At 41.6% G+C, this 26,788-nt stretch overlaps 1 protein-coding gene across 5 annotated transcripts in view; it reads right to left on the bottom strand.

The window, feature by feature from the left end:
• Positions 1-26,788, bottom strand: part of ZPBP (zona pellucida binding protein) — a 79,988-nt gene that overhangs the window by 22,086 nt on the left and 31,114 nt on the right. For 2 of the 5 annotated variants that reach the window (XM_053261369.1, XM_053261370.1), the window contains exons 4-5: positions 15,004-15,153; positions 7,438-7,656 (exon numbers count right to left, since the gene is read on the bottom strand). In XM_053261369.1, the coding sequence (XP_053117344.1) occupies positions 7,438-7,656; positions 15,004-15,153 (369 nt within the window). Of the gene's footprint in view, positions 1-7,350; positions 7,657-15,003; positions 15,154-16,534; positions 16,644-26,788 lie in introns of all 5 variants that reach the window. The other 3 variants (XM_053261372.1, XM_053261371.1, XM_053261374.1) reach the window with 3 other exon arrangements.

Raw genomic sequence — 26,788 nt, 5'->3', positions numbered from 1 at the left:
TCCTCTAAGCTGGAGTACATGTGGAACTTTTGGAATATGAGAATGTGCTCTGGAGGAAGAACAAACACATCTTGAGAATAAACTTCTTGAATGATCTGGATAATCCAACTGCCTACTGAAGAAACTTTTGAAACCTCCCTGGTACCATCAGGATATTGGCAACATGTCAGAACCTGCAAACACTTTATGATCTCCAAGTTTAAACAGATCCCTTTTTAAATGGACATAAGAAACTATTAGTGGGTTCAGATGGCATCTTCTCATCTTGGGAATAAAGGAATAAGCTTCTTCTTGTCCTATGATTCTATCAAAACATTTCCCAAAGAATCTCCAAAAGGAATGCCCTTCAGGAAGAGAGTAATAGATAGGAGGGATATGCAAAACGTTTCAATGTTGAAACATTTCAACTCTAAACGGGCAGTTTTGAGTGTTACAAACTCAAAATAAAACCACCATTAAATAAAGGGTCTGTTTCAAGCTCGGAACAAAACAATCCTGTTTCAATTCAAAATGTTTCAACGTTTGGAGTGCCATTTCAGAGGACTGTTTTCCCTTGCTGATTGGTTTTCTGGCACTGGCTTTTGATCCTATGGGGGTTTGGGGGAAAGGTTAAAAAATTGTTTAAAATTGCCTGCTTGCCCATTTCTTTTGTGGGTTGGGTGGTAGGTAGCACCCATCATGCCCTACCACCCAACCAACTTTGGGATGTCCCTAGGAGCTACCCATGGGGAACAATGGGGTGATTCAAGTTTCCCCATTCTCCCCTATGGCCGAAATATTAGCAATAGCAATAGCAATAGCACTTACATTTATATACTGCTCTATAGCCGAAGCTCTCTAAGCGGTTTACAATGATTTAGCATATTGCCCCCAACATTCTGGGTACTCATTTTACCGACCTCGGAAGGATGGAAGGCTGAGTCAACCTTGAGCCCCTGGTCAGGATCGAACTTGTAACCTTCTGGTTACAGGGCGGCAGTTTTACCACTGCGCCACCAGGGGCTCTTTCAAAAGGTTTCAAGGTTTCAACCTATATTCAAAAGGTTTCAAGTTTTGTTCCATCAAAACAAACAGGTTGACCGCCATTTCAACTAAACGTTTCGGCTATGTGTGTTTTCTTTTGAGCTTGAAACAAAATGCAAAGTCTGTTTCATGCACCACCCTACTAGATTAGCCTCAGAGTTAACATTAAGTCTATATTTATTTAAAGCCATAGATTTAGACTGATCACAATATCTGCTGCCATGGTGCAGGCAGAATAAATAATGCATAGTGTCTTAGCATGTATCTGCACAAAGGCAGCAGTTTTGACTATACAAGGTGCATGGAGGACAATATTCTCTTATGATATATATTCCATGAATTCCTTAAGACTAGGGATGTGCGAATCGATTCGGGTACAAACCAATTTGTACCCAAATCTAGCTGATTCGGGTGATTTGGAGACAGAACGTATCGTCCCTGTGGTCCATTGGCTAGATTTGGGTCCAAATCTAATCGCACCAGATTCGATTTGAATCTATATGAGATTCGGATTCCTCCTATTAATTCCCCCAAATTCTCAGCTTTCATTTTTTTAAAAAACAAAACAAAACCTAAGCTCTAGCCCTTGTAGAAGTGGAATTATGGAGCAAAATGTACTGTCACTATTTTTCAAGTGTTTGGATTCTTTGGTGCATAATAACTTTTCCTCAATGAATCCCTATGAGGATTCATTACACACCTTCATATCTTCTATTCATTTTGACTGTCTTTGGACAGTGCCATCTTTCAACTGACATGTGCCAACTCCCACCTGCAAGATAGTGGGGTACTACTCAGTTTATGTTCTAGGAATTTTTTCAAGTGTTTAGACGCTTTAGTGACTAATAACCTTTCCTCATAATGAATCTCTATGAGGATTCATTACACACCAAAGAATCTAAACAGCTCAAAAATTCCTAAAATATAAACTGAATACCCAGTGGGTTGAGGGTTAGTTGGTACATGGGATGCCACTAGTTCCCCACCCCCACCCCCAAAGCAGTAGGGTCAAAATGAACAGAAGAAATGAAGGTGTGTAATGAAGACACCAAATAATCTAAACACTTCAACAATTCCTAAAAAATAAACTGAGTAAACCAGTTCGGGGGGGAGGGATGTAATAGACACATGGCAGTTGACAGTTGACACTGTCCAATGACAGTCAAAACAAACAGAAGAAATGAAGGTGTATAATGAATTCTCACAGGGGTTAATTATGAGGAAAAATTATTAGACAGCAAAGAATCTAAACACTTCAATATTCCTTTTAAAAAACCACGGAATACTCCACTGCCTTGCAGGTGGGGCAGTGTAGTTGGCACATGGCAGTTGACAGTTGGCACTGTCCAATGACAGTCAAAATAAACAGAAGAAATCAAGGTGTGCACTGAATCCACATAGGGATTCATTATGAGGAAAAGTTATTATACACCAAAGAATCCAAACACTTAAAGAATAGTGACCATACATTTTGCTCCATAACTCCACTTCTACAAGGGCTAGAGCTTAGCTTAAAAAAAAAAAAAAAGCTGGAGATCCATGTTAGGGTTAGGATAGGGTGACTTCAAATCCCCATTATTTCCTATAGTGGAAATATACAAAATCAATAAAAACTAAACAAAATCATTAAAAATCAACTAAGTGCCCCACTGCCTTGAACTTTGAGTGGTAGGTGGCACCCATGGGGACTTACCCACCACCCAAATTTGGTACCCCAGGGATCTTTATAAGTGGTCCAAATCAATCCAAATCGAATCGAATCCAAATCGAATCTGGGGTGATTCAGGGGAACTGATTCGGACACAAAACAAATCAGGGGTGATTCAATTTGGGCACAAATCAAATTTTAAAAAATCAATTTGTGCACATCCCTACTTAAGACACAGAATATGAAACCCTGGGGAAAGAGGTGTCATCTAAGGCTTCTCTATCAGTTAAAGTTGAGGCCTTGTGAGACTTGATTAAAATGGGCTTAGTCCTTTCATCTCTTACAATTCCACTGCCAGGAACTACTACTGCTACAGGGCCCTCCAATAGGCAATTCTAGAGCATTCATAAATTCCTGAGCATCCATTAACAAAAAACCAAAAAAAAATTAGCAAAGAGACAGACAAGTCAGAAGAAATATGACAGGTTCTTTTATTGTTGCCCTTGGAGACACCCTCTTGGATTATCTGAATTAGTGAGAGAACTCTATAAACAGACAAGCTTATCTTCTTTTAGCTCTAGTATTCTCATTGAAGAGCAGGAAAACCCTCTGCTTGAAGAGCCTAGCGGAGAAAGCTCTTGTCAAGAGATAGCTCACCCTGTTATGTCTCTGAGAGGGAGGGGTAAGATATGTGGAACCTCTTCCTGTTATAAAATCACAGCTGCCCCAGCTTGTACCAGAAGGGGGTGCTTTAGGTGGATGCAGAGTTTTGAGGAGATTTTTCCACTACTTCCCCAGATGACTGTGGGAACACAATGGGATCTTGAGTCACAGTCCAATCCATCAGATTAGCCTGATTTCTTTCCACTGTGCAGCATTTGCACACTGCTCTACACAAAACTGAATGGCCACGCCTCTTAAAAGCTAATCCTTGAGACCTCAGGGCTTGATGAAAAAGAGAAGATTAATTCTATCTGTGGTGGGGTCTTTGTTTTATTATTCACTTCCATTTCCAGATCCCCAACTAGGACTTGTTTCAATTGACACACTAAAGGTGAAGAGGCTTACCATCATGTATTAGAGCAGAAAAGAAAAGTAGGCTTGTGTGAGAGACCTCTCTACTTAATGGTTCCTCTATTTGGAACCATCTGCTATCTGATGCCTCAGTGTCATGGCTGATTCGCACTACCCAAATGGCTACTCTGCTGAGCCAACCTTAGACATCCCAAGGAGGTTCTTCAGAAAAGTGGGCCCTGCTCCCAGCTGAAAGGATTCTTAGAAATGCACTGAGACCCGCCCCACCACCACCTCACACACTCTGCCAGCAACTATTTCAAGAGCTATTTTCCTCTTTACAGGCAGATCTGGTTTTCTCCTCCATGTAGTATTTGTCCTCATTGGTAGCTGAAAGGAGGATGCTTCCAGCTTGGATGGTTACCCTCCTTGCAAAAAACAAAAAACAAAAGAGCCCATGGGCTCTGCTCCTTTTTGTGCCAGTTCTGGCACACAGAAGACATAGGGCAGAAGCTCCCCTTGCCAGCTGTTAAAATGACAAAATGTGTTGGGGAAGGCCACCACAAAGTCATTTGCACAGCCCTGCCTCTGAAGTGGCAGCAGTAATCTGTGACTGCGCCTGGATAACTTTGACCACTGAAGAAAAGCAGAATATTCTAGAAGTAGATGATGAGGTCACAGTTCAGTGAGAGAGCACATACTGTAGCTTGCATGCAGAAGGTCCCTGGTTCAATACCTAGCTTCTTCAGTTAAAAAAGGATAGCAATCTTTAGAAAGAGGTGCTGCCATTGTAAGAGGTAGTAGTGGACTAAAAGGACCAAGAGTCTGGTAGTAGAAAGGTAGCTTGATATATCCATGTGGTCAAGAGTGATGAGTGTACACTGCCCTTTTGGAGGAGGAGAGCTGGTCTTGTGGTCTCACATGAATTGTCCCCTTTGCTAAGCAGCCCTCTCTTGGTTTGCATTTGGATGGGAGACTACATGCGAGCATTGTAATAGGATGGGACCATAGCTCAGTGAATGTTTTATTGTAATTTTATTGTTAAATTTATATACTGTCTTTCATTAAAACAATCCCAAGGTGGTACATAAATTTAACAATAAATGTATTCTGCATGTTTATATGTAGAAGGTCCACTTCTTGGCATCTCCACGTAGGGCTGAGAGAGACTCTTGCCAGTAACCTTGGAGAGCCGCTGCTAGTCAGTGTAGATAGTACTGAGCTAGATGGACCAAAGGTCTGACTCGGTATTGGGTCGCTTCCTAAGTTCCTTCATACTCTGTTGAATGGAACCAAAATAGTGATCTGAAGGTACCCACTACAGGGCCGTCTGGGTTTGGCAGTCTACTGGTATAGCCTCCATTCTAGCTCAGGCATGTATTCTGGCACATCAACCACTGTTTCAGGTCTTTGTGCCTCCCTCTTCCTGTTCTCCCATGTATTTGTTGTCTTAAATCAAGCTTGTAAATAACTATTAACCTATGGTGAGTATCAACTCCAGTCTATCAAGCTTTTTTAAAGTGGAGCAGATTCTCTTTTCTTCAGGCCACAAATGGTGCCACAAATATGTAACCTAGGCATGAACAGGCAGGTGGGCACCTTGGGGTGGGCAAGTAATATCTGTGAACCTATGTGCAAAGCTGCCCAAAATACATCTCCTACCCCCACTTTGGGAGACATTGGGTCAAAATCTGTATTTTGGACAATATGGAATTGCAGAAAAACTAAACTCACAAGGCATTTGTGCTTCAGCAATGTCACCAATAGTTCTACATCTTCAAAAACTTGCAGGAAAGATCATAACATTCTGCATCTTAACCTAACTCACAGCACTTCCTGATGTTGTCACCACATGAAGACATTAGATATGTTTTTGACAAATGGCCTGCATATAGTTACTTTTCTGATCCACAATCCCAGACAGGTACCTTGTCAGACAATCTACTGTATAAGCTCTTATCCAAGTTTTTTAATTTTTTTTAAACAAGGTAAACTCTAAGCCTTATCAATTGGTGCCTGATGCTTTTTCATGATAAAATGTGCCAAAAATGGAGACTATTAGCGCAACTAACTAGTTCAGTTGAGACAAATCAGTCTTTCTGAATACAGTACAGCAGGTATTCAACTTGCAGCTCCTTTTTTTGAGAAAGAGGCCATTTTCCACAAATCCTTCCTCGCAAAATAGATTCTTTCTATTTGGATACTTTCTCTCCCCGACCACAATTTGTTTTCGGGTTTTTTGTTCCAAACATTGTTGTTCTTATCTCTATCTCTAATACAAAATCTCCATCTGAGAATTACCTGTATTATCTGTCTCTGAAATTCAGTGATTAATACAGGTATAATGAGAAAACTATCCTTGCCAAATTTCAGCACCCATCTGGTTTCCAATGGCAACAATGAGGCTACTTTGTTCAAGTCTGAGCCCTAACAGTTAGTCTTGCCATGACCTGGAACTTGGATTCAAGGTTGAGAGCCATTATTGTCTATGACAATTTCATGTACCTACAAAATGCACATTTTTCCTACATAAAAAGAACACCTTTATTTTGAAGGAGAACCAGATACCCAATAATCCATCAGCAAAACTTCATATAGTAACATGGGCAGGGGGGCTTTGCTCCATGTGCCGATGTTGAGAGGGGCTAGACTGTCATGCACATGGGACAGGGCCTTCTCTGTTGTTGCCCCCAGACTCTGGAATGCTCTCCCAGTGAACATTAGCTCTGTGACAGCTGTGGCTGCTTTTAAAGAACAACTAAAGACCTTTTTATTTACTTATTTTACCCCCTAGAGGCTGCCAGATTCTCAGCTTTCTTGCTTGTTTCTTGGTGTTTTATAGTTTAATGTTTAACTGATTTTAAGGTATTAAATGTAACTTTTATGAAATGTTATTATATTTTAACTTTTGTAAACTGCCTTCAGATGCATTATGAAAGATAGTATAAAAATTGAAGAGAGAGAGAGAGATTACATTCAGAAAGTGAAACAAGCTAGTTCAAAGAAACAATCTGTTCCATAGAAGTTTCAGACACTGAGGCTATTCTCACGATCATGGGAAAGCGGACTAAGCTCCCTTAGCCCGCTTTCCAGTGATGGTGGGAACCAGCGGGCTCACAGGCGAACCCGGTGCTCCCAAGGCAGCTGACCCGCCTAAAACACCCTCCCCTTAAATGAGGTTAAGAGCAGGTACTCCGTTAATCTCGTTTCCCTGCTCGTGTGCCGCCACGGCATGTGGTGACACACGGGTAGACCCCTGACTGGGAGGCTACAAGCAGCCTCCAAGCAGCCTCCCAGTACTGGGGGTCCCCCCAGAATTCTCCATGTGCTCACATGGAGCATCCTGGGACTTCCAAGGGCCGAGTGGCCCCCGATCCCCGCAGTCCCCACCAGTTCCGTGACGGAGCCAGTAGTCATGGGGGCAGCCGATGCGGCCGACCAGGGCTGAATGACTGCTCATCTGCAGGGAGAGCGGGCTAAGCCCACTCTCCCTACAGAACAATGTCTTATTTACAGTATTAAAAAAATGATCTGGTTCCTAGACTAGAAAGTTGTTGAAGGGGATTAGATATTAACTATGCATTAGGATCATTTACTTGATACAAAACCTTGCCATGGGCATTTGCACAACACATATTTGTTCTTTTTCATTAAATTCCGCTTACAGTAATATAGTAAAACTGTTTTCAAAACATGTAGTTTCATGAAATTCTTCTTCAAGGGAGTGCTCCTCAAAAGATAGCTAATTTTACCTGTAAAAGTAAAGAAGATTTCATTTTGCAATCCAGCTCTCTGCATTTTCACATGATGACACTCTGACTTGTGTAATGTAACCTCACAAGATAGCTCAACAATAAGCTTGCTCAGTATCTGAAGCAACTTCTTCTCAAAAGAAGTATTGTAGATACTGTTGCAGGGAGCAGCATGATATCGGGCTGTAAACTCATAGTAAAAGTTAGGATCAGAATACGCTGCAGAAGAAAAACATAAAATTAATTCTCAAAATCATGATATTCTAAAAACAAAATAATCAAGTTAAAATATAAGATTTTTACACAACAAGCACAATTGTTCTATATCCTCTTTTTTAGAGTTATTTGCACAGAAGCAGAGAATATGTTGTCTTTGAACAAATTGAGGTTTGACTCCGTAGTGGTTCATCCAGGGCATAGAGAATGCCCAGTGGGATTTTTTCACTGTTTTCCTTTGAATAGGAGACCCACTGAGCATTTTAAACTGCTTTTCAAACTCTCCTTAGTTTCAGATGAGGTTTGTCATGTGGCATAGGATGCTGCTCTACAACCAGTGCTCAAACCTGGTTATTCAGATCTGGACCTATATGTACAATTCATTCTCCTACTCTCTTAGGAACTGCTGGCAAATGATACATCTATCTTCTCCTGATAGTGCAATTCCCTACCCCACCACGGGGAGGCAGTCACTTACAGAGCAAATTGCTGCAAGTAGTAAAGTGTGTGTGTGGTGTGTGTGTGTGTGTGTGTGTGTGTGTCTTTAAATCCTGACCAATTATCGGTGCAGGGAAGGCTGGAAAAATGCTGGGAACATCCTTGGGGAAGGCAGGGAGTCATGCAGGGGAGGCTGGGGAACAGCGTAGGGATGACTTCCCATGGGAGAAGCTCTGGAACTACAGCCCCAGGCATCCCCGTGCTTTTTCCCAGCCTGCCCATGCACATTCCCAGTCTCCCCTGCATGACTCTCCCAGCATTCTTCCCACCCACCAGGTCTTCCTGCATCAGTGCTGGGACAGGATTTAAAGAATCCCCAAACACCACCACCACCACCACACTACCTGGAGCAATTGCCACCACCGCTGTACTATCTGGGACAATTGCCCCACAATTGGCTGCCTCCCTGTGCTGGGGGGAGGGAATGTATTATTGGGAGTCCGATAGTGCAGCCCTACTATCTTCGTTCCTAAAGGGGGAGGGGGAGAAAGGCAATTCATTTTTTTAAGGATTCTGTCAGTTAAATGGTTCAATATAGCAAAAGGAACTCAAAATGCACAAAGGAAAAAGACTGACTGAATTATCTTATTTTAAAAGCAGTACTGTATGGTCTATTAAGCCGTGACACTTTTAAAATGTAAACAATGGGGAACCAAAGCACATATTATTGTGACTATAATTCAATGTTCCCTAACGACTTAGAAATGGTTCAGTCTCTGGAAATCCCTTAATAGCAACCTAGAGATGTGGGTTTTCTGGAAATTTTTTAATTATTACTTTTTCCAGGGGTGGGGGACCCATGCATTTTTTCTGATTTACATAAAAATTCTCAGAAAATTTTACTTTTCAAATTTTCTTGATGTCTTAAATAGATTGTGATCTGATTTGGAATGTTATTTGATTATTCAACCTATATATTTAGCAATAATCATTTAATTTCCTGTGCTGTATCGCAATGTTTTTTAAGTAGCCAAATAATTGTATTGAAATATATGATGGTGGGGATGGGAAAAATCAAGGAAGACATTTAATGTTATACTAAAACAAATCCAAACCTTATAATACTCAGTAAATAAAACACATCAATTTACTGTTAGTGATGCCTTTTATACAATAGGATTTTTTAAAATTGGAATACTTTCTATGGAAAAATTAAATAAAGGAAAACTTTCCACCCCACATCTCTGCAGCAATCTCAAGACACCATGAAATGGAGTGAGTAATGCTTAACCCAGCATATGCAAAGTTACAGGTGCTACCTCCAAGCGGTGTTTTATTTGAACATAGCTGATCAGAAAGGTGTTACCATAAAACTTAAGTGGCTCTGCATAGCACTTTTTGTTGGTAACTTCAGTTGCTGCTTTACTGTAACATCTAACACCACAAACATCACAGACTACCTAGTATAACATTCATCAGGACTAAAAGTTTTAGGTGTATTAAACACATGTGCAAAACTATCCGTCATTACCACACTGGAAGTGCCCTTTCAACATCACAGCGGCAGTTTAGGAACTGTTTTTCTCCAACTTCATTCCACAGCACTGCTTAAGGTCTGGAACCACATGGATGGAGCCAATCACACAGGTCTTTCCCATTCAGTCATAAGCCTGGCATGATTAGATGGGAGGGGTACATGCAGTAGCCCCATCCAGGTAGTGTCAGACTTTTAGGCACTTACAGTACAGCAGCATCACAGTATGAAATAACAGAAAAACAGCTACCATACTGCTTCTGTAATGTATAAAAGTACCTAGATTAGACCAATATACAACTGAAAAGTCTATCTCTAACAATGACTGGTACCAGGGGAACTGAAAAAGGAATTTTTCTATGTTAACCTATAAGATAAACAGTTGCAAAATAAATGCTTGAATGTCTCAAGTACATACTGCTGCAATTCTTATCTTAGCAGCCACTCTGGCCTCCAGTTCTTCCTTTCTTTATTTGTACTTCAGACCACTCTTAGCACCACACAACTGTGGGCTTTCACAATTTTAGAGGGATTGCATGGAAGTACCAGATGTATGAAGATGTGCTACCATCACAAACACTAAATCATAATGGCTGTGTGTACAGGACACACACAGAGGCAACGATTCATATAATTAGCATTGTCCACTGAGCCACAAGTCCACCAGCAGCCCCATATACTCCTATACATAATCATGTGAAGGCCGCTGGGCTAGTGAACCAGGCTGAATATGGTAGAAGATGAGAAGCAGGACAGAAAACCCTGGCAGCATCAGCTCTCAGTTGCAATGTCTCATAGAAACCACTGAGGTTGTTGGTTTTGGGGTTGTTGTTGGCTTTTTTTGCGCGGGGGGGTGGGGTTTCATGGATAAAAGTGCTGGACTCCTCTCCTCTTTGTTCTTCCAGTGTTAGTCTCTATTTTGTCTCTCCATAGATGGCTGTTTGTTTTGGTCTCTCTCTTCAGCCATGAGCTACAACTGAAATAAGCTGCAGGTTTTTCACATTTGTCTGTAACCTTTTCTTTAAATAAATCCTTGTAGTTCTTCAATACTAAAGAACTGTCTCCAGACATCTTGCTTTGCTGCTTTCTCACCAAACTGGTTTTGCTCTGCTGTTTGGGGACTGAACTGCCATTCTTCCCCTACAGAAACAACTATGCCGCAATCTGGACATCGACCAAAAGTGGCCTCCATATACTACCCCAAATGGACAGGTTAGTTGAATGGTACAATCAGATGGTCAAGGCCATGCTCCACAAACTGGCAGACCATCACCCCAAACAGTGTAACCTATTCGTAGACCCACATATTGTCCACCCTAAGTGAGACCCTGCCCTCCCAGTCGTCCACTGGCTTCACCCTGTTTCAACTGCTCTACCCCAGGGCATATTATCCATCATAGGGAAGGGGTGGGCAGCCCCCCTGGGGCTGCAGGTCCCCCTAGTGGCTAAGTATATGCAACAGGTACACGAAACGATAAGGGGAAAACACGAAGTAGCCTGAAGCAACCTGACAAAGGCCCAGGAGGCGCAAAAGACATACTACGACCAGAAGACGCCACTTCAAGGAGGGAGACCTAGTGCTTAAGAAAGGGGTTGTGTTCTTGACACACAAAGGAGGGCTGTGGGACACTGGACCTATTACTTCCAATGGGGCACCACCCAAAAGGGGCGGAGGTGACTTCATGTAAACCTGTTAAAGCAATGGCATGCCCACCCAGAATCCCTGTCCATAGTAGCCATAGGAATAGACTCAGGGGCCTGCCTACCTGAGGGGGACTTGCCGTGGACAGGCAAAGGTGACCTATGGGAACACCCCTGGGTGGCTGAGGATTTACCAAAGGAATCGTGAGGGCCCTTGGAATACATAATAACAGAATACAGAAAGGCAAATGGAGTGGAGGATGTGATAGAAATGTCCTCAGGAGTGGTTATAAGGACACAGTGGAAGCTGATACCAGAAAAGAGGTGGAATACGGTGGCTCACGAGGAGGAAGACATGCTACATGTGGAGTTGATCGAACCCTTCTACAGTGAGTGGCAAAATCCCAATGCGTTGGTACCCTAGCCAGATGGCTCAGTACATTTTTGCATTGACTTCAGGGAAGAGAATAAGATTTTGACATTTGACACCTACCCAATCCTGTGGGTGGAAGCGCTTCTAGGTCAGCTTGGGGAAGCCCACACACTAACTTCCTTAGATCTTACCAAAGACTACTGGCAATTTCCCCTGTGCTGGTGCAACAGAGAGAAGATGACCTTTGCTGAGCCTCAGGGATTGTTCCATTTCACCATGCTGTTTGGGCTACATGGGGCAGCGGCCCACTTTCAGCATTCAGTAGACCATGCATTAGCCTAGTGTCACAGGTTTACAATGGCCTTCATTGATGATATCATAATGTATAGCTGGACTTGGGAAGAGTACCTGGGACATTTGTGGGCGATACTACAGGCCATGGAAAACACCGAGCTGCATGTCAATCCCCGCAGGAGTCAGCTGGGTGCATAAGAAGTCAAATATCTGGGTTACATCGTGGGATGAAGGTGTGTAAAGCCCCTTCCAGAGACAATAGACGCCATGACCATGATACCAGAACCCAAGACTAAGAATCAACTAAGATGGTTCTTAGGATTGGTTGGCTATTACAGCCGGTTTATTCCACAGTATGCAACCCTTACTAGCCCATTATCAGATATGCTATGAAAAGGAAAAACCTTTGGGCTTTTGAGATGGATGCCCAAAGGAGTCAGGCCTTCCAAGGAGTGAAAGAGAAATTGTTATAGCCCACAGTACTACATAGCCCAGATTTCAAATATCCTTTCCTGGTCCAGATCAATGCTTTGGCCATGGGATTGGGTACCATATTTTCCCAACCGCTAGAGGATGGAGAACACCCCATAATGCATCTGAGCCCAAAATTACAGCCGACTGAACTGAACTACACAGTAGAGAAGGGGGCCTTAGCAATCAAGTGGGCCGTGGCAGTTCTCCAATATTACCTCATGGACAATCCCTTTGTGTTGATCACCAATCATGAGCCCTTGCAATGAATGTACAAAACTAAGTAGTCAAATGCAGGAGTGTTAAGTTGGTATTTATCTTTATTGCCTTTTAGATCCCACTGGAAAGGAACAGCGAACACCAAAGCCAATTATTTCTCGAGGATCGGAGAAGAAGATGGCAGCTGCGATGTTGAGGTTTCCGGCGGGGTTCCCCCCACACACACATCCCTAGCTTACCCCAAGCCAAAAGGAGGAGGCCAACAAGACGAGTGGAGCTGGCATTGGCCCTGAGCCTGGGAGCAGCAGTGCGGGTGTCCGGACTTGGGCAGACAGCCCAACAGGCCAAGAGGTGCCCTCTAATGATGTCGGTGAGGTGAGCCAAAAGAGAGGGGCAAGGGTTGCCTGAGCCGGGCTGGGGGCGGGAGGAGAGGAGGAAAGGGATGGAAGATATGGGGATGATTGGAAAGGGCAAATCAAGAGTGGGGAAACGGAAGCAGGAAGGGTGAGACTGGGGTGTTCAGTCTGTGAGGCATCTTTAAAAGAGGAACCAGCTACTGATGAGGGGCAGGGATATGGAGGAGTCTCCTGGTGAGGAGCCAGCCCCAGGACTTTGGGGGTATAGAACCCTGCTGTCAAGGAGGAGGACCCGGGTGTTGCTAACCACCTCTTCTTAGGCTGACCCTAAGGCACTTCTGCTGAAACCCTTAAAGGGTCCCTGGGGTACACATGGCTGGACAATATGTTTAGAAGAAAGCAGGCACAGATGCACACTGCCCAGGAAGCACCACAAACTCAAATTCAAAAAACAGACAGCCTATTTAGCAGCACTAACACTTTCTACAGTATCTGAGGAACAAAGGAAGAATATGGTAGACAGGAGCCATAACACACACCCTTTATTGAGGAGGAAACATAACTCAGTGGTATAGCACATGTTTTACATGCAGAAAGTCCTAGGTTCAATTCTTGGCATCTGCAAATAGGTCTGAGAATTACCTCTGTGTGAAATCCTGGAGAGTTGCTGGCTATCCGTATATACTGAGCTACAAGGATCAGTGGTCTGCCTTAGTATAAGGCAATTTTCTACTAATATACATCAATAAAACATTAAAGGTATCTGGAATGGTCAGAAGCTAGGCAACTAATCTAGCTATTCAAATGTCCGACATACCCTCTCTACCCTACTTAGTCAATAATTAACATGTTCAGAGTTAGTATTCAACTGAAGACAGTTTTCTATTGGCTTCAGTTGGACCAGATCAAGCCCTAAATGAATTAAGAAGAATTATGTGAAGAAAGGATAAAGCCTACTAAGGAATATTACAATATCATAGGAGAGGCATTACAAAGTGAGATATAGGCTGCATTCAGATATTAATAACCCATGGTTTGCTATATGAATGTACCAAAGTGTGTCTTGAAATAAGTTTAAAGTTGTCGTTTGTAACCAACTGCAGTTTCCCATTCCATCTCAATATCAGATCCTGATCTTGTGCCATGATTTATAAACCAACTACAAGCCAAAGTTTTCCTTGTTTGGACAAAACAGGAAACTGTGGTTTATTACAAACGACAACTTTAAAATTATTTATAAAGAAGCTTTAAATTAGTCTTACACTACAGGGACAGAACCACAGCTCAGTAGCAGAGCATCTGCTTTGCATGCAGAAGGCCTAGGTTCAAGCCCTGCATCTCCAGGTAGGACTGGGAATGATTCCTGCCCCAAACCTGGAGAACCACTGTCAGTGTGTAGATAGTCTTGAGTATGATGGACCAATAGTCTGATCTATATGCAGGAACTTAAGCTAGTGCAAAACGGACAGTGACAGTGGTTTCTCAATTCCTCAGTATAGAGGAAAGTGAACAAAACATGTTCTGGTATCCCAGTTATTTATTTTTAGTGCATGGTATGTATGGTGGAATAACAAAACTGCATAAAAGCTCCATTCCAAACAGTACTTGGAACAGAGGGGCAGGGAGTAAAGAATGTTGCTTTTAAAGACCGTCATCTGAACTTTCAAACTGTAATGAGTTGGTACTGCTATGGAATTTTCAAGAACCCATCTTATTCTTCTATTTTTCAATTGAGTCTCATGAGTCTTTATTGAAATTAAAATGTTGGCTCAAAACTATCTGATAAAGAAAGTTTGTCTTTGGTTAGAAGACGTATATTCTCTCTCAGTGAGATTCAAATGACAATCATTTTCATTTAGCTCATGAAGGATGAAACACAATATGCAGCTAAATGCACGTAATTACCACTCAACTCATGGGGCTTAGGCAAGTTTAACTGCACATTGGATTTCTCTCCAATTTCAACAAATCAACTACCATTTTAATGCATTAAAAGCATGGAGTACAGAAGTTTAATCTCTTACCATAAACAACATATTTGATTAAATAGTTTTTCTCAGCTTGCTCTATGGTTGGCTTAAACACAAGGGAACACGTGTAGACTCCACTCATATCGATTTTGAAGTGTCGGAATAGTAAAGTTCCTGTTGGTGTTATTTTCACAGTTCGATTTTCTGTTTGAAAAAGTAAAATAAATTTAATTTTTTAATAGAATAAATGAACATTGCAGACTGACAGTGGCTTCATCTTATGAATAAGCTGAAGGACATCTGGCCCAATACAGATCCTTGGAGGACCCCACTCAGTTCCCTCCACTGTAAAAATTGTCCCTTTATTCCTACTCTCTGCTTCCATAAAAGGATCTGCCCTTGTATCTCATGACTAAGTTCCCTCAAAGCCACCTAATGACACAGCAGGGAAGTAACTTGCCTAGGGAGCAAGAGGTTGCTGGTTCAAATTCCCACTAGTATGTTTCCCAGACTATGGGAAACACCTATATCGGGCAGCAGCGATATAGGAAGATACTGAAAGGCATCATCTCATACTGCACGGGAGATGGCAATGGTAAAGTAGTCCTGTATTCTACCAAAAAACCCCACATGGCTCTGTGGTCATCAGGAGTTTACACCAACTCAGCGGCACAACTTTACCTTTAAGTTTACTCAAGAGCCTTTGGCGAGGGACTTTATGAAATGAATTTTGAAAGCCCAAGTATACAATGTCAGTCAAATCACTTCTATCCACATGCTTGTTGACATTCATTCATTCATTCATTCTATTTCTATACCGCGCTTCAAAAAATGGCTCAGGGCGGTTACACAGAGAAATAATAAATAAATAAGATGGATCCCTGTCCCCAAAGGGCTCACTATCTAAAAAGAAACATAAGATAGACACCAGCAATGGTCATTGGAGGTACTGTGCTGGGAGTGGATAGGGCCAGTTACTCTCCCTGCTGCTAAATAAAGAGAATCACCATGTTAAAAGGTGCCTCTTTGCCAAGTTAGCACCCTCAAAGAGTTCTAAAAGCTTAGTTAAGCCATCAGCAAGGCCCCCTTTTTTAAAAGTGGGGGTTACATTGGTTAGTCCTCCAGTCCTCTCACACAACATCAAATTTTAGGGACATTCTATGAGCCTCAACACACAATCATTTTGGACTAGGCAGGAGCCTAATACAGGTTAAAGCGGTGGCAGGACACGCGAGTAGAGCCTCCGTCGGACTCTACTAATCATGCACACACACGATTGCAGCAACGGCCAGCACAGCACATGGAATCTGCCTAGAAATTAGGGAAAGCTTCCCACTATGCCCTGTTCAGGGCCAGACTGGGGGCACTGAGAGGGCGGTGGAATGTGTGTGGGGACAGTGCCAGGTTTTGAGCTTCTCAGAGAGCAGAGCAGCTGGGGGGTTGGGGTGGAAAATGTGATTTACAAGTCTGAGACTTAATTTTAAATAAATAAGATGGATCCCTGTCCCCAGAGAAGGCTTTCTCTTAAATACCTTGGGCCGAAGAAGATCCAAAGATTATTTCAATATAAAAGATCCTAACCAACCTACTAAAAGCAAGCCCCATCTTCGCCTGCATACATCTACCACCGCCGATTCAGGACATTTTCTTTGCTGCTTAGGATTGCCAGCCGTTTTTCCAGCAGGGCTCCTGTACTGTGGAAGAAGCAGAAATCTAACTAGAGGAACTTGTCCCACTCCAGAGATTCAAATGGGTGCTGTACTTCATTTCTGCTTGCCGCCCAGCACAAGAGCTCTACCAGGAGGAAAGCAGTTGCTTCTACTTTATCTTCTCAGACATCATCCTGATCTGGCACTGAACATAAACGGGCTCCAGCTTGATTGAGGCGGGCTGTCCAGAATGCTCAAAGCAAGTGCAGCAGCCAGCATTTATTGCATCCTCACAAGATGCTTTGGGGGAGCAAAGCAAACAAGCACCCAGGCTCATTGTCTTCCCAGCCACCAACCAGCGGCTTGAGAGTGGCTCCCTTACCTTGGGGCTTAGCAGACCACGCTTCTCCAAACTGAGGTTCAAGAGGTCCAACAAGGGTTACCGAGTGTGCTGGAACCACTCCACACAAGAACTCCCTAACTGCAAATTCTGCAATCCTAAACATGTTTACTCGGAAACAAGCCCCACTAAGTCCAATGGCTCGATAGCCATGCAGCTCTGCTCAGCAATGCAGCACGTACACACTTACAGTGAGCAGGTCCCATTTTTCAACATCATGGGACTTATTTGCGAATAAGCCGCTTCAGATCAGGTGCTAACAACACACCCAATCCTTAGAGCGAGAGCACTGATTAGAGAGCAAGCGGAGGCAGGAAGGCCTCACCTGGTCTAATTCAGCCAGAATAACTGCTAATTAAAGTACAGCACTCCCATGTGCACTGGAACCCTTTCCGATTGGTCGCTGAAGAGGCTTGAAGAGCAGTTGATTAGCAATACTTATATAGATAGACCATTTGTTAACAAGAGAAGTTCTCAGAGTGGTTTGCATAAAACAGGGGTGGAGGAAGAACTAAGAAATTTACTTTCCCTCTCTGTTTGCTTTTAAGAAGACCCTCAAGACACACCTGTTTTCTCAGGCTTTTTACTGACATTAATTTCAAACTATTTAATTTGTTTTTTATCTTATGAGATTGTTTTTGTTTATCTAGTGAGATTTTAATTGTTTTTTAACTCTGTGTATTAACTCTGTACTGCACCTAGAGATGCACCTATCAGTGCTTGCCTGAGTTGACAACAGCAGACAGAGCAGGGAGAAGGAAGGGAAACCTGAAAGGGAAGGGAGCCTCGGCCGGCGCCCTCCCCTGCCACCATCTTGAGAGCACAGAACTCAGCAGACTGAGCAAAGCAGCAGGGAGAAGGAAGGAAAGCCCGGCATCCCTGCCCCTCCATGAGTCTATCTCGATCGACTGGTTCTTGCAGCAGCAGCCTGCCTGCCTACTGAGATTCCCTGGCTGCCCTGCAAGAAAGAGGCAGGTGCCGGCGGCCACGGAGGTGGGAGGGGGCTCAGGCTGAGGGGCACTCAAACTCAGACAGCAGCAGGGCACACAGGCAAGGGGTGCATTGGGAATTTGCCCTGCTGCCCGGTGGGCCAGTCCAAGCCTGCCTGTGCTTCACGGGGGGAAGAAGGTAGGGCAAACCCCACCAGTGCCTGTTTGAGCAAGGGATCATAAAGAGGGCTATGCAGTAGGGATGTGCATAAACTGGTTTGGCGCTCCTTTTACAGAGCGGTGGACCGGTACAGCAGTCCGGCGTTTGAACTGTTTCAAAAGGGGGGGGGTTCCTTTAAGCAGCAGGGAGGGTGCCCTTACCTTGCTTGCTGCTTTTCCCCCACTGGCGCTCTCCCCAAAACCGCTGGTGCGGGGCTGCAGCATACCTCCCTGCAGCCTGGTAAGCGTAATACCAGAAGTGGCCAATACTTCCGGTATGACACTTATCAGGGCTGCAGGGAGGTATGCTGCAGCCCACACCATAGGTTTTGGGAACAGCGCCAGTGGGGGGAAAGTGGGGGGAAAGGTAAGGGCATCCTCCCTGCCCCTTAAAGGCCCCCCACACCTCCCGGGAGTGTACAAACCAGTTTGTGCACATCCCTACTGTGCAGAGCAGCACAATCCCTGCTCACAGCCCCAGCACCTGCAGTCTTCTCTAGAAAACATGGAAACTTAGAAATGGAGTGGGCACACAATTACTAAGCCCAGGTAACCCTGCTATGCACTAACCCAAGTTAAGGTTTGGGAACATGCCCCCTGTCTATAGCTAACCTTAGTTAATCCACCACTAACCTGGGATAGTCCCATTGTGTGTTGAGGCTCACTAGGACTGTTCACTCATTACTTTCCAAAAGGACTCTCAAGTTTCAATGAGTCTTGGCATATGCATTACTCACTATCTCAATGTTGAAACAAAATAATCAAGCTGTATCATTTTTTATTGAAGATGGTATGGTCATTCACACAATCAAAAACTGTGTTCTACCCAGGTTTGGGAACTGTGTGTGCTCCCAATTTTCGGTTGTGTGGAAGCAAGGTAGGAGGAAAATTTGGGTAGAAGTGATTGTGTGGAAGCAAGGTAGGAGGAAAACATAGGTAGCTTTACCTCCTACCTTGCTTCTATACAATCACTTCTACCCAGGTTTTCCTCCTAACTTCTACCCAGGTTTTCCTCCTAACTGGCTTACACAACCAAAAATTGGGAGTACACACAGCTCCCAAACCTGGGTAGAACACAGTTTTTGACTGCGTGAATGAGCTCGGTATTTCTCTAATGTCCCAACTCAGGGATGCACAACTTCGCCCTCCTGCAGATGACAGATGGAGGGCCACTTCCAGTTCCGATGCTGACCGAGCAAGATGCTTCTCTTGGAGTCTCCAAGAGAAGACCTGCAGAAAGCTACTGGGGGGACTCAACAACCACCCCCCACCCCACTGGATTAAAGTGGGAGGCGAAGAAGACTCAAACAGCCCGAAGAAGTCAGCTCCTGCTGCGAAGGGGCATGGGGAAGCTGAGGGCTCTTCGTGCCAGGCAAGCGACAGGGCTAGAGTCAAGGAGAGTACTGCAGTGTGGAGTTCAGGCTGTCCTGAAACTAAGCTCGGAAGCACTGCAACTTCTATCAAACGCCAACAAGTCAACAAAGGAATTTATTAAGAATCTCATCTAAAAGAACAAGGAAAACAACAACTTGCGAGATAGAACCTTATTTAAACAATGCTTTTTGGATGCCTTTGGATGTCAAGGTATGGTTGAAATATCACAGCCGCACATGGAGAGAGACTAAAACTTTATAAGCACATCGACAGGAGAAGAGGAGCCAAAACTTTGTAGTAGTTTCGAAAAGAGGGATGACTAGCACCCACCCCTGCCTTTGTGTTTTCAAATGGTTATTAAATCTGCTAAAGTAATCTAAAGTAATCCAAATCTTGCTAAAGTTACTCAAAGTAGCCCAAGTTACTATATTGTTAGCTCACAATACGCCCTAAGTGCAAAGATTCGACGCTGGGGATCACTGAGGTGAATATGGTGAACTTCTGGGTGTTTTCAAGAGTGTGAAGTATATCTCCCACCTTCTTTGGGGGCATAGTTGACTTTCAACGTGAGTCTACAAATGCGAGTTTGGGTCGAAGTTTGCCTGTGACTATATCTGCAGAGTGAACAAACGGATACACCTTGAGCGAAGAAGAGTTAAAAGAGTCAAAGCGTGAAGTGGAATTAAAGTGCAAACTACACTTTCCCTCTTTTAGTCATAGGAGGTACATATTGTTTAAAGAGTTAATTTTGTTGTAAACATCCAATATGTTACTGTAGGTTATGGCTAGTATATTATAATGTCTAAAAATAAGAATACTCCAACTGGACCACAAACTTACATGGCCAGAAAACTATCAGTGGGAACGATTCCCCAAATGGATAGGTCCACTGGTGAAATTTGGAAGTTACTTCAAACCATTAATAGTAAATTAGACACAAATAACAAAGTGGTACAATCTATGGTCCATGATATGCAAACTCTTAAAGAGGTCATACAACAGATAAAAGCAGATTCACAGGTCTTAAAGCAAAATATGTTGCAACTGAATAAGGAGGTACAAGTGATGAAACAAGGGATCATAGACAACTCAAATAAATGTAACAACTTGGAAGAAATAAATAAAAGGATAGTGGAGGATACTAAACAAATTTCCAAAAAAGTAGATGCTGCAGATCAGGAGATAATGGAGTTGAAAAAGGAAAATGAAGAGTTAGCTGATCAACTTGCAATGTTGCAACTGGTGCAGAGGGAAAAACTGCTTAGAATAAGGGGAATTCCAGAAAGCACAACTCAAAATTTAGCAGATTTGCTGACAAATGAATTAGCCAAACTTTCGCAGATAGATCTACTTAATATGGAAGCACTTATTGAAGATGCCTTTAGAGTAAATGCCACTTTTGCAGCCACCCACAAAGTGCCTAGAGACTGCATAATCCAACTTAATTCAAAATCTACCTGAGACCGTATTATGCAAGCCCATTTTCAAAATAAATGGGAAATTAATGGACAATTGTGGCGATGAAAGAAATCCCAAGGAGACTTCTTAGGAAACAAAAAGACTAAAGGGATTTGACTGATACTTTAAAACAAAATAAAATCCCCTTTAGATGGGAGTTTCCTCAAAGGGTTGCCTTTACCTATAAAAATAAGAAATATAGATTAACCGAAGACTCTAAAATAAAACAATTTCTCAGCACATACAGGAACGATCTTCAGGTCTTAGGAGAGCTCCAAAAGACACAAGGCAATAAATAAGGGAGGGATTAGCAAAACAAATAAATAGTCAGTATGGAAATAAAATTATTTTCCTTAAATGTAAATGGTTTAAATATAAAAACAAAATGCCAAAAAAATTTCCATGATCTAAAGAAAAGAAAATTAGACTTGATTTGCTTACAGGAAGTGCATATAAGAAGGAGAGATAGAAAATACCTACAAAACAAAGCACTTGGCCAGCAATTTGAAACATTAGATATTAAGAAAAAAGGGGGAGTAGTTATATAAAAAGGGGGAGTTTTAGTTATATAAAAGACTTTTTAGAGCCAAAACTGATATATAAAGATGATTATGGAAGAGTTTTGATAGTAGAAATAAAGGTTGGAGACTTAAAATATATAGTAGTGGGCATATATGCCCCTAATGAGGCAAAAGCAGACTTCTATAGAAAATTGGAAAAACAACTAACAGAGACAGATAGGCAATGGATTATATTAATGGGAAACTTTAATGGAGTTGTCTCAACACAGGCTGATAGTGATTCAATAGACTTGAAAAAAAAATGATGGGAAATTACCAAAAGCCCTTTTTAATATGGTTGAGCACTTTGGTTTACATGATATATGGAGAATTAAAAATACAGATGCTAAAGAGTATACTTTCTTTTCAGATAGATATAAACTGCACGCGAGAATAGATATGATCTGGGCTAATGCAGATGTGTTGATAACAATCAAAGATATTGATATACTGCCAAGGATATTTTCTGATCATAATCCTATAGAATTAAAGTAGAAAATTGGAATAAAGAAAAACTATCAATGGAAATTAAACGAGTCCCTTTTGAATCACTCTAAAATCATGAAATTAGGTTTACAAAAACTTAAAAGAATATTTTGAGATAAACCTAAAGGACGATCTACAAATGAAGACAGTATAGGACGCAAGTAAGGTGGTGATGAGGGGTTTCTTTATTCAACAAAATGCATACTGGGGGAAAAGAAAAAAGAGAACAAGGACCTAATCCAAATTCAAATTAAGGACTTGGAAGGGGAACTAATTGGAAAAAAAGGTGACCAAACTTTAATACAACAATTAAAGGTATTAAAACAGAAATATTGTTTGACATGTTGACAGTGGAGGAGATGGAAAGAAATTTAAAATTTCTAAAACAGAAATCTTTTGAACAGGCAAATAAACCAGGTAAATATCTGGCCTGGAAATTAAGAGCTGAACAGCAAAAGAATTATATAATGAGTCTGAGTACATCCAGTGGTATTATTAATCAACAGTCAGTAATTAAAAGAGAATTTTATAAATATTATAAGGAGTTATATCAAAAAAGAAAGGTTGACATAAATAAAGTAGAACAATTCTTACAATTAAGGAATTTACCAAAATTAAACCTAAACAACGGGAAATATTGAATCTTCCAATTTCCAACGAAGAAGTTAAGGATGCTATTAAGCAAGAAAAGGGGGGAAATCGCCAGGACCAGATGGGCTCTCTATTATATACTACAAAGCTTTTAGTGAAGTATTGTCTCAACCATTACAACGGACAATGAATGAAATTATGATGAAGGGTTGGTTCCCTGATTCATGGAGGCAGGCGACTATTACATTAATACCAAAACCTGGCCAAGATCAAACTCTGGTTAAAAATATAGACCAATCTCCTTACTTAATAATGATTATAAATTATTTGCTTCTATACTTGCTAAAAGAATGGAGGAGGTCTTGGCAGAGTTAATTCATGAAGATCAGGCTGGATTTCTACCAAAAAGGCAAATAAGGGACAGTATGCAAACTGTTTTAAATGTATTAGAATATTACGAAAAGCATAATGATAAACAACTGGCTATGTTATTTTTGGACGCAGAGAAAGCTTTCAATAACATCTCCTGGCAATTTATGTTGAAAACCCTGGAAATTGTAGAGTTTGGAGCTAATTATATAAGGGTGACTGGGTCTATATATTCTGAACAAAAAACAAACATTAAGGTTAATGGAGAACTTACAGATTATTTTAGTATTCAAAAAGGTACTAGACAAGATTGCCCCCTGTCTCCATTATTATTTATATTGGTCTTAGAAATTATGTGCAGGAAGATAAGGGAAGAGACCAAAATACAAGGATTGTCAATAGGGACACAAAGATACAAACTAAGAGCCTTTGCAGACGATATAGTGTTGTTTTTACAAGATCCTTTAGAGTCAATTGATACATTATTGGAAATATTAGAATCATATGGGAATTTGGCAGGTTCTATATAAATAAGGATAAGACAAAGGTATTAATTAAAAATATGAACAAAGAAGATATTGAAAAATTTGTCTTGAGATCTAGTTTCAATGTGGGGGAAAAGGTAAAATACCTAGGAGTTACACTTACAACAAATAATGCCTTATTGTTTCAAAATAATTTTATTAAAATCTGGAAGGAAATAAAGATAGACTTATGTAGATGGAATAGATTGAATTTATCGTTAAGTGGAAGAATTTCTGTTATCGAAATGAATGTTCTTCCTAAAATGCTATATTTCTTCCAGACAATACCAGTAATAAATACAATGTCAATTTTTGATCAATGGCATAAAGGCGTAAAGAACTTTATTTGGCAGGGCAAAAAACCAAGAATAAATTTTAAAAATCTAACGGACGACAGGAAGAGAGGAGGGTTTGCGTTACCGAATTTTAAGTTATATTTTGAAGCAATATGCCTAAGCTGGATGAAATAATGGATTACATTAAAAAATCCAAGACTGTTAGATTTGGAAGGATTCAATATAAGATATGGTTGGCATGCATATCTATTTTATGATAAGGTAAAGACTTCTTAAATCACTATGTTAGAAAAAGTTTATATATGGTATGGATAAAAAACAAACTTGTGTTAGAACCAAAAATTCCACTTTGGGTATCTCCACTGGAAGTTATATCTAGAAAACAGAAAAATATGCAACAGACATGGCCTACATATTGACAACTGCTTGTTCTCCAAGGTGCAAAATACGAACTTAAAAAACTAGATCTTATGCAGTATTGGAATATTTCTTGGTTTCAGTATCACCAGATTAGCGCCTTATTCAAGCAAGATTGCAAAAAGGGTTTTAATCAATCAAAGTCAGAATTTAAACAACACTTGTGTGACAAGGAAGACAAACTAGTTTCTAGGATGTACGATCTGTTATTATTGGAAGATACAAGAACGGAAGTAGTGAAAACTTCAATGATTAAACGTCAATGATTAAACCATGATTTTGGTTACAATATAGACTTGGAGAGATGGGAAAAACTATGGATAGAAGACATGAAATACACTGCCTGTTCTAATTTAAAGGAAAATAATCTTCAAATGATGTACAGATGGCATTTAACTCCTAAGAAGCTGGCTTTAATTTACAAGAACATGTCAAACAAATGTTGGAAGTGTAAAAAAGAGGAGGGTTCCTATATATATTTATGGTGGACTTGAAATAAGTCTAAAGGCTATTGGGATTTAATATACAATGAGCTTAAGAAAGTGTTTAAAATGACTTTCCCTAAGAGCCCAGAAACAATACTATTAGGTATTGATAACAGTTAATTGCCTAGGAAATACTGGACCCTCTTTATGTATCTGACAGCAGCAGCAAGATTGACATTTGCATACAAATGGAAAGACATCCATTGCCCGAGTAAAGAGGATTGGATACTTAAAGTGTGAGAGTTGGCAGAAATGGCAAAGCTAACAGCATTATTAAGAAATAAATTTGAAGTATTTAAAAGGGGGTGGGACCCTCTTCTTATTTACCTAAAAACATATTATGAAATGGATTTCTATCAAGCTTTTGAGTGGTAACAAAAATATTTTTAAAATGCCCTAGAGCTAACTTTCGTACGATTAAATTACAGGAAAGACTTGGGTATTGTATCTGATACTTGTTCTAATGATGAGATGGAAGTCCTCATGTTTTTTGCTTGTTTGTTTTGTTTGTGTTTTTTTCCTTTTTTTCCCCTTTGTGTGTGTGCGTGTGTGTATTTTATGTTGTGAAAAATTGAATAAAAAGTGGTTTAAAAACAAAAACAAAAAAACAGATGGAGGGCCAAAGTTGTGCACCCCTAGCTGAACTGAACTCCATCCCCATTCTATCTAGGGATAGACTGGGTAGTTAGGAAGATACCCATCATAGCCCAGAAGTTGGACCCCTGACAACCAGAAGAGATATCCAAGGATTCAGAAGATGTGGAAGTAGATCAAGAAATCATATCCAGAAAGAACCTCAGAAGGCCCCCCCTTCCAAAGACTCCCATTGGAGAAGAATGCCAGGGGCTAGCTCTACCTCTACTTGCACAGCCTAAGAAGGTTGCCCTGCTGCCCTCTGACTGAGGATGATTCTTCAGAACCTACAACAATAGAGAAGGACACCAACATGCTACCACATCCTGTCTAAGGGCAGTCAGAGGCTTCACAGCTCAACTAGAGCCAGTGTCTAAGAAACAGAGCAAGGCTCTTTTAAACACCAACAGTTTTTTCAGAGGGGGTAGAACCAACCTGACAGCTGGACTACTTTACCTCTCAGATGGCTTCAGTTCCCTCCTAAAACCTCCTAGTGTATGATTTTCAGAAGCTCTGTATCCATTCCAAATCTGTGCAGTTGATTCCAAAGGGCCAGTCCAGATGTAATGCAAAGACAACATATAATCTTGGCTTCTTGTTATGTCTCTGAGTTTCAGGCAGGGGCGTAACTATAATAGGGCAAGGGGAGACAGTTGTCTGGGGGCCCACTGCCTTGGGGGGGCCCCAGAGGCAAGTCACATGACTGACTCCCCCAGCCGTGCACCCGCCCGGGCTTCCTTCCGTTGTATTCATCCTCCGAAATTGGTGTGAGTGTTAAGACCTGGCGCTACCAGAACAGCATGTCTTTCTCTAGCAGGGGCGTAACTACCATAAGGCAAGGGGAGGTGGCTGCCTGGGGGCCCCCCACACCTCGAGGGGCCCCCCAGAGGCAAGTCACATGACTATATATTGTGAAGAGTGTGTGTGTGTGTGTGTGTGTGTGTGTGTGTGTGTGTGTGTGTGTATCAGTGAGGGGCCCATTTTAAAATTTTGTCTCTGGACCCACTCCAGCCTTGTTACGCCCCTGGTTTCAGGAACACCCACATTCCCCTCCCTTGCCCACATAAGACATGGAAGTATACTATTTCAAATCTGATTAGTCAAGATCTGGCTTCAACATCATCCTGATTTATTTTAAATTTATTTTAAATCACCCTGATTTATTTTGTAGCTCTGGTTAAATAAGCCAGGATTATTCAGTTCAAGTGTAATGAGAGATTCTGGCTGTTTCCCAACCAGAATTAGACGGAGGATGCTTCCAGCTCCCTTGGCAGTGGGGGAAGACATATGGTCCCAGTGCTTAAGGACACTGTATGAAGCCAAGACATAATCCTGGCTCTGTATTCTTTCTGAACCAACTGTATTATTATTGAACCAATAGCAGTAGTAGTAAATCATTTCATTGTGTAGCCATAAGCCATTACATAAATATGTAAGTACATAAGAACA

This window comes from Hemicordylus capensis, chromosome 6 (genome assembly GCF_027244095.1).
Source record: "Hemicordylus capensis ecotype Gifberg chromosome 6, rHemCap1.1.pri, whole genome shotgun sequence".
NCBI classification, from domain to species: Eukaryota; Metazoa; Chordata; class Lepidosauria; order Squamata; family Cordylidae; genus Hemicordylus; species Hemicordylus capensis.
The sequence above is the reverse complement of the archived record's forward strand: the minus strand, read 5'-3'. Positions and strand labels throughout refer to the sequence as shown.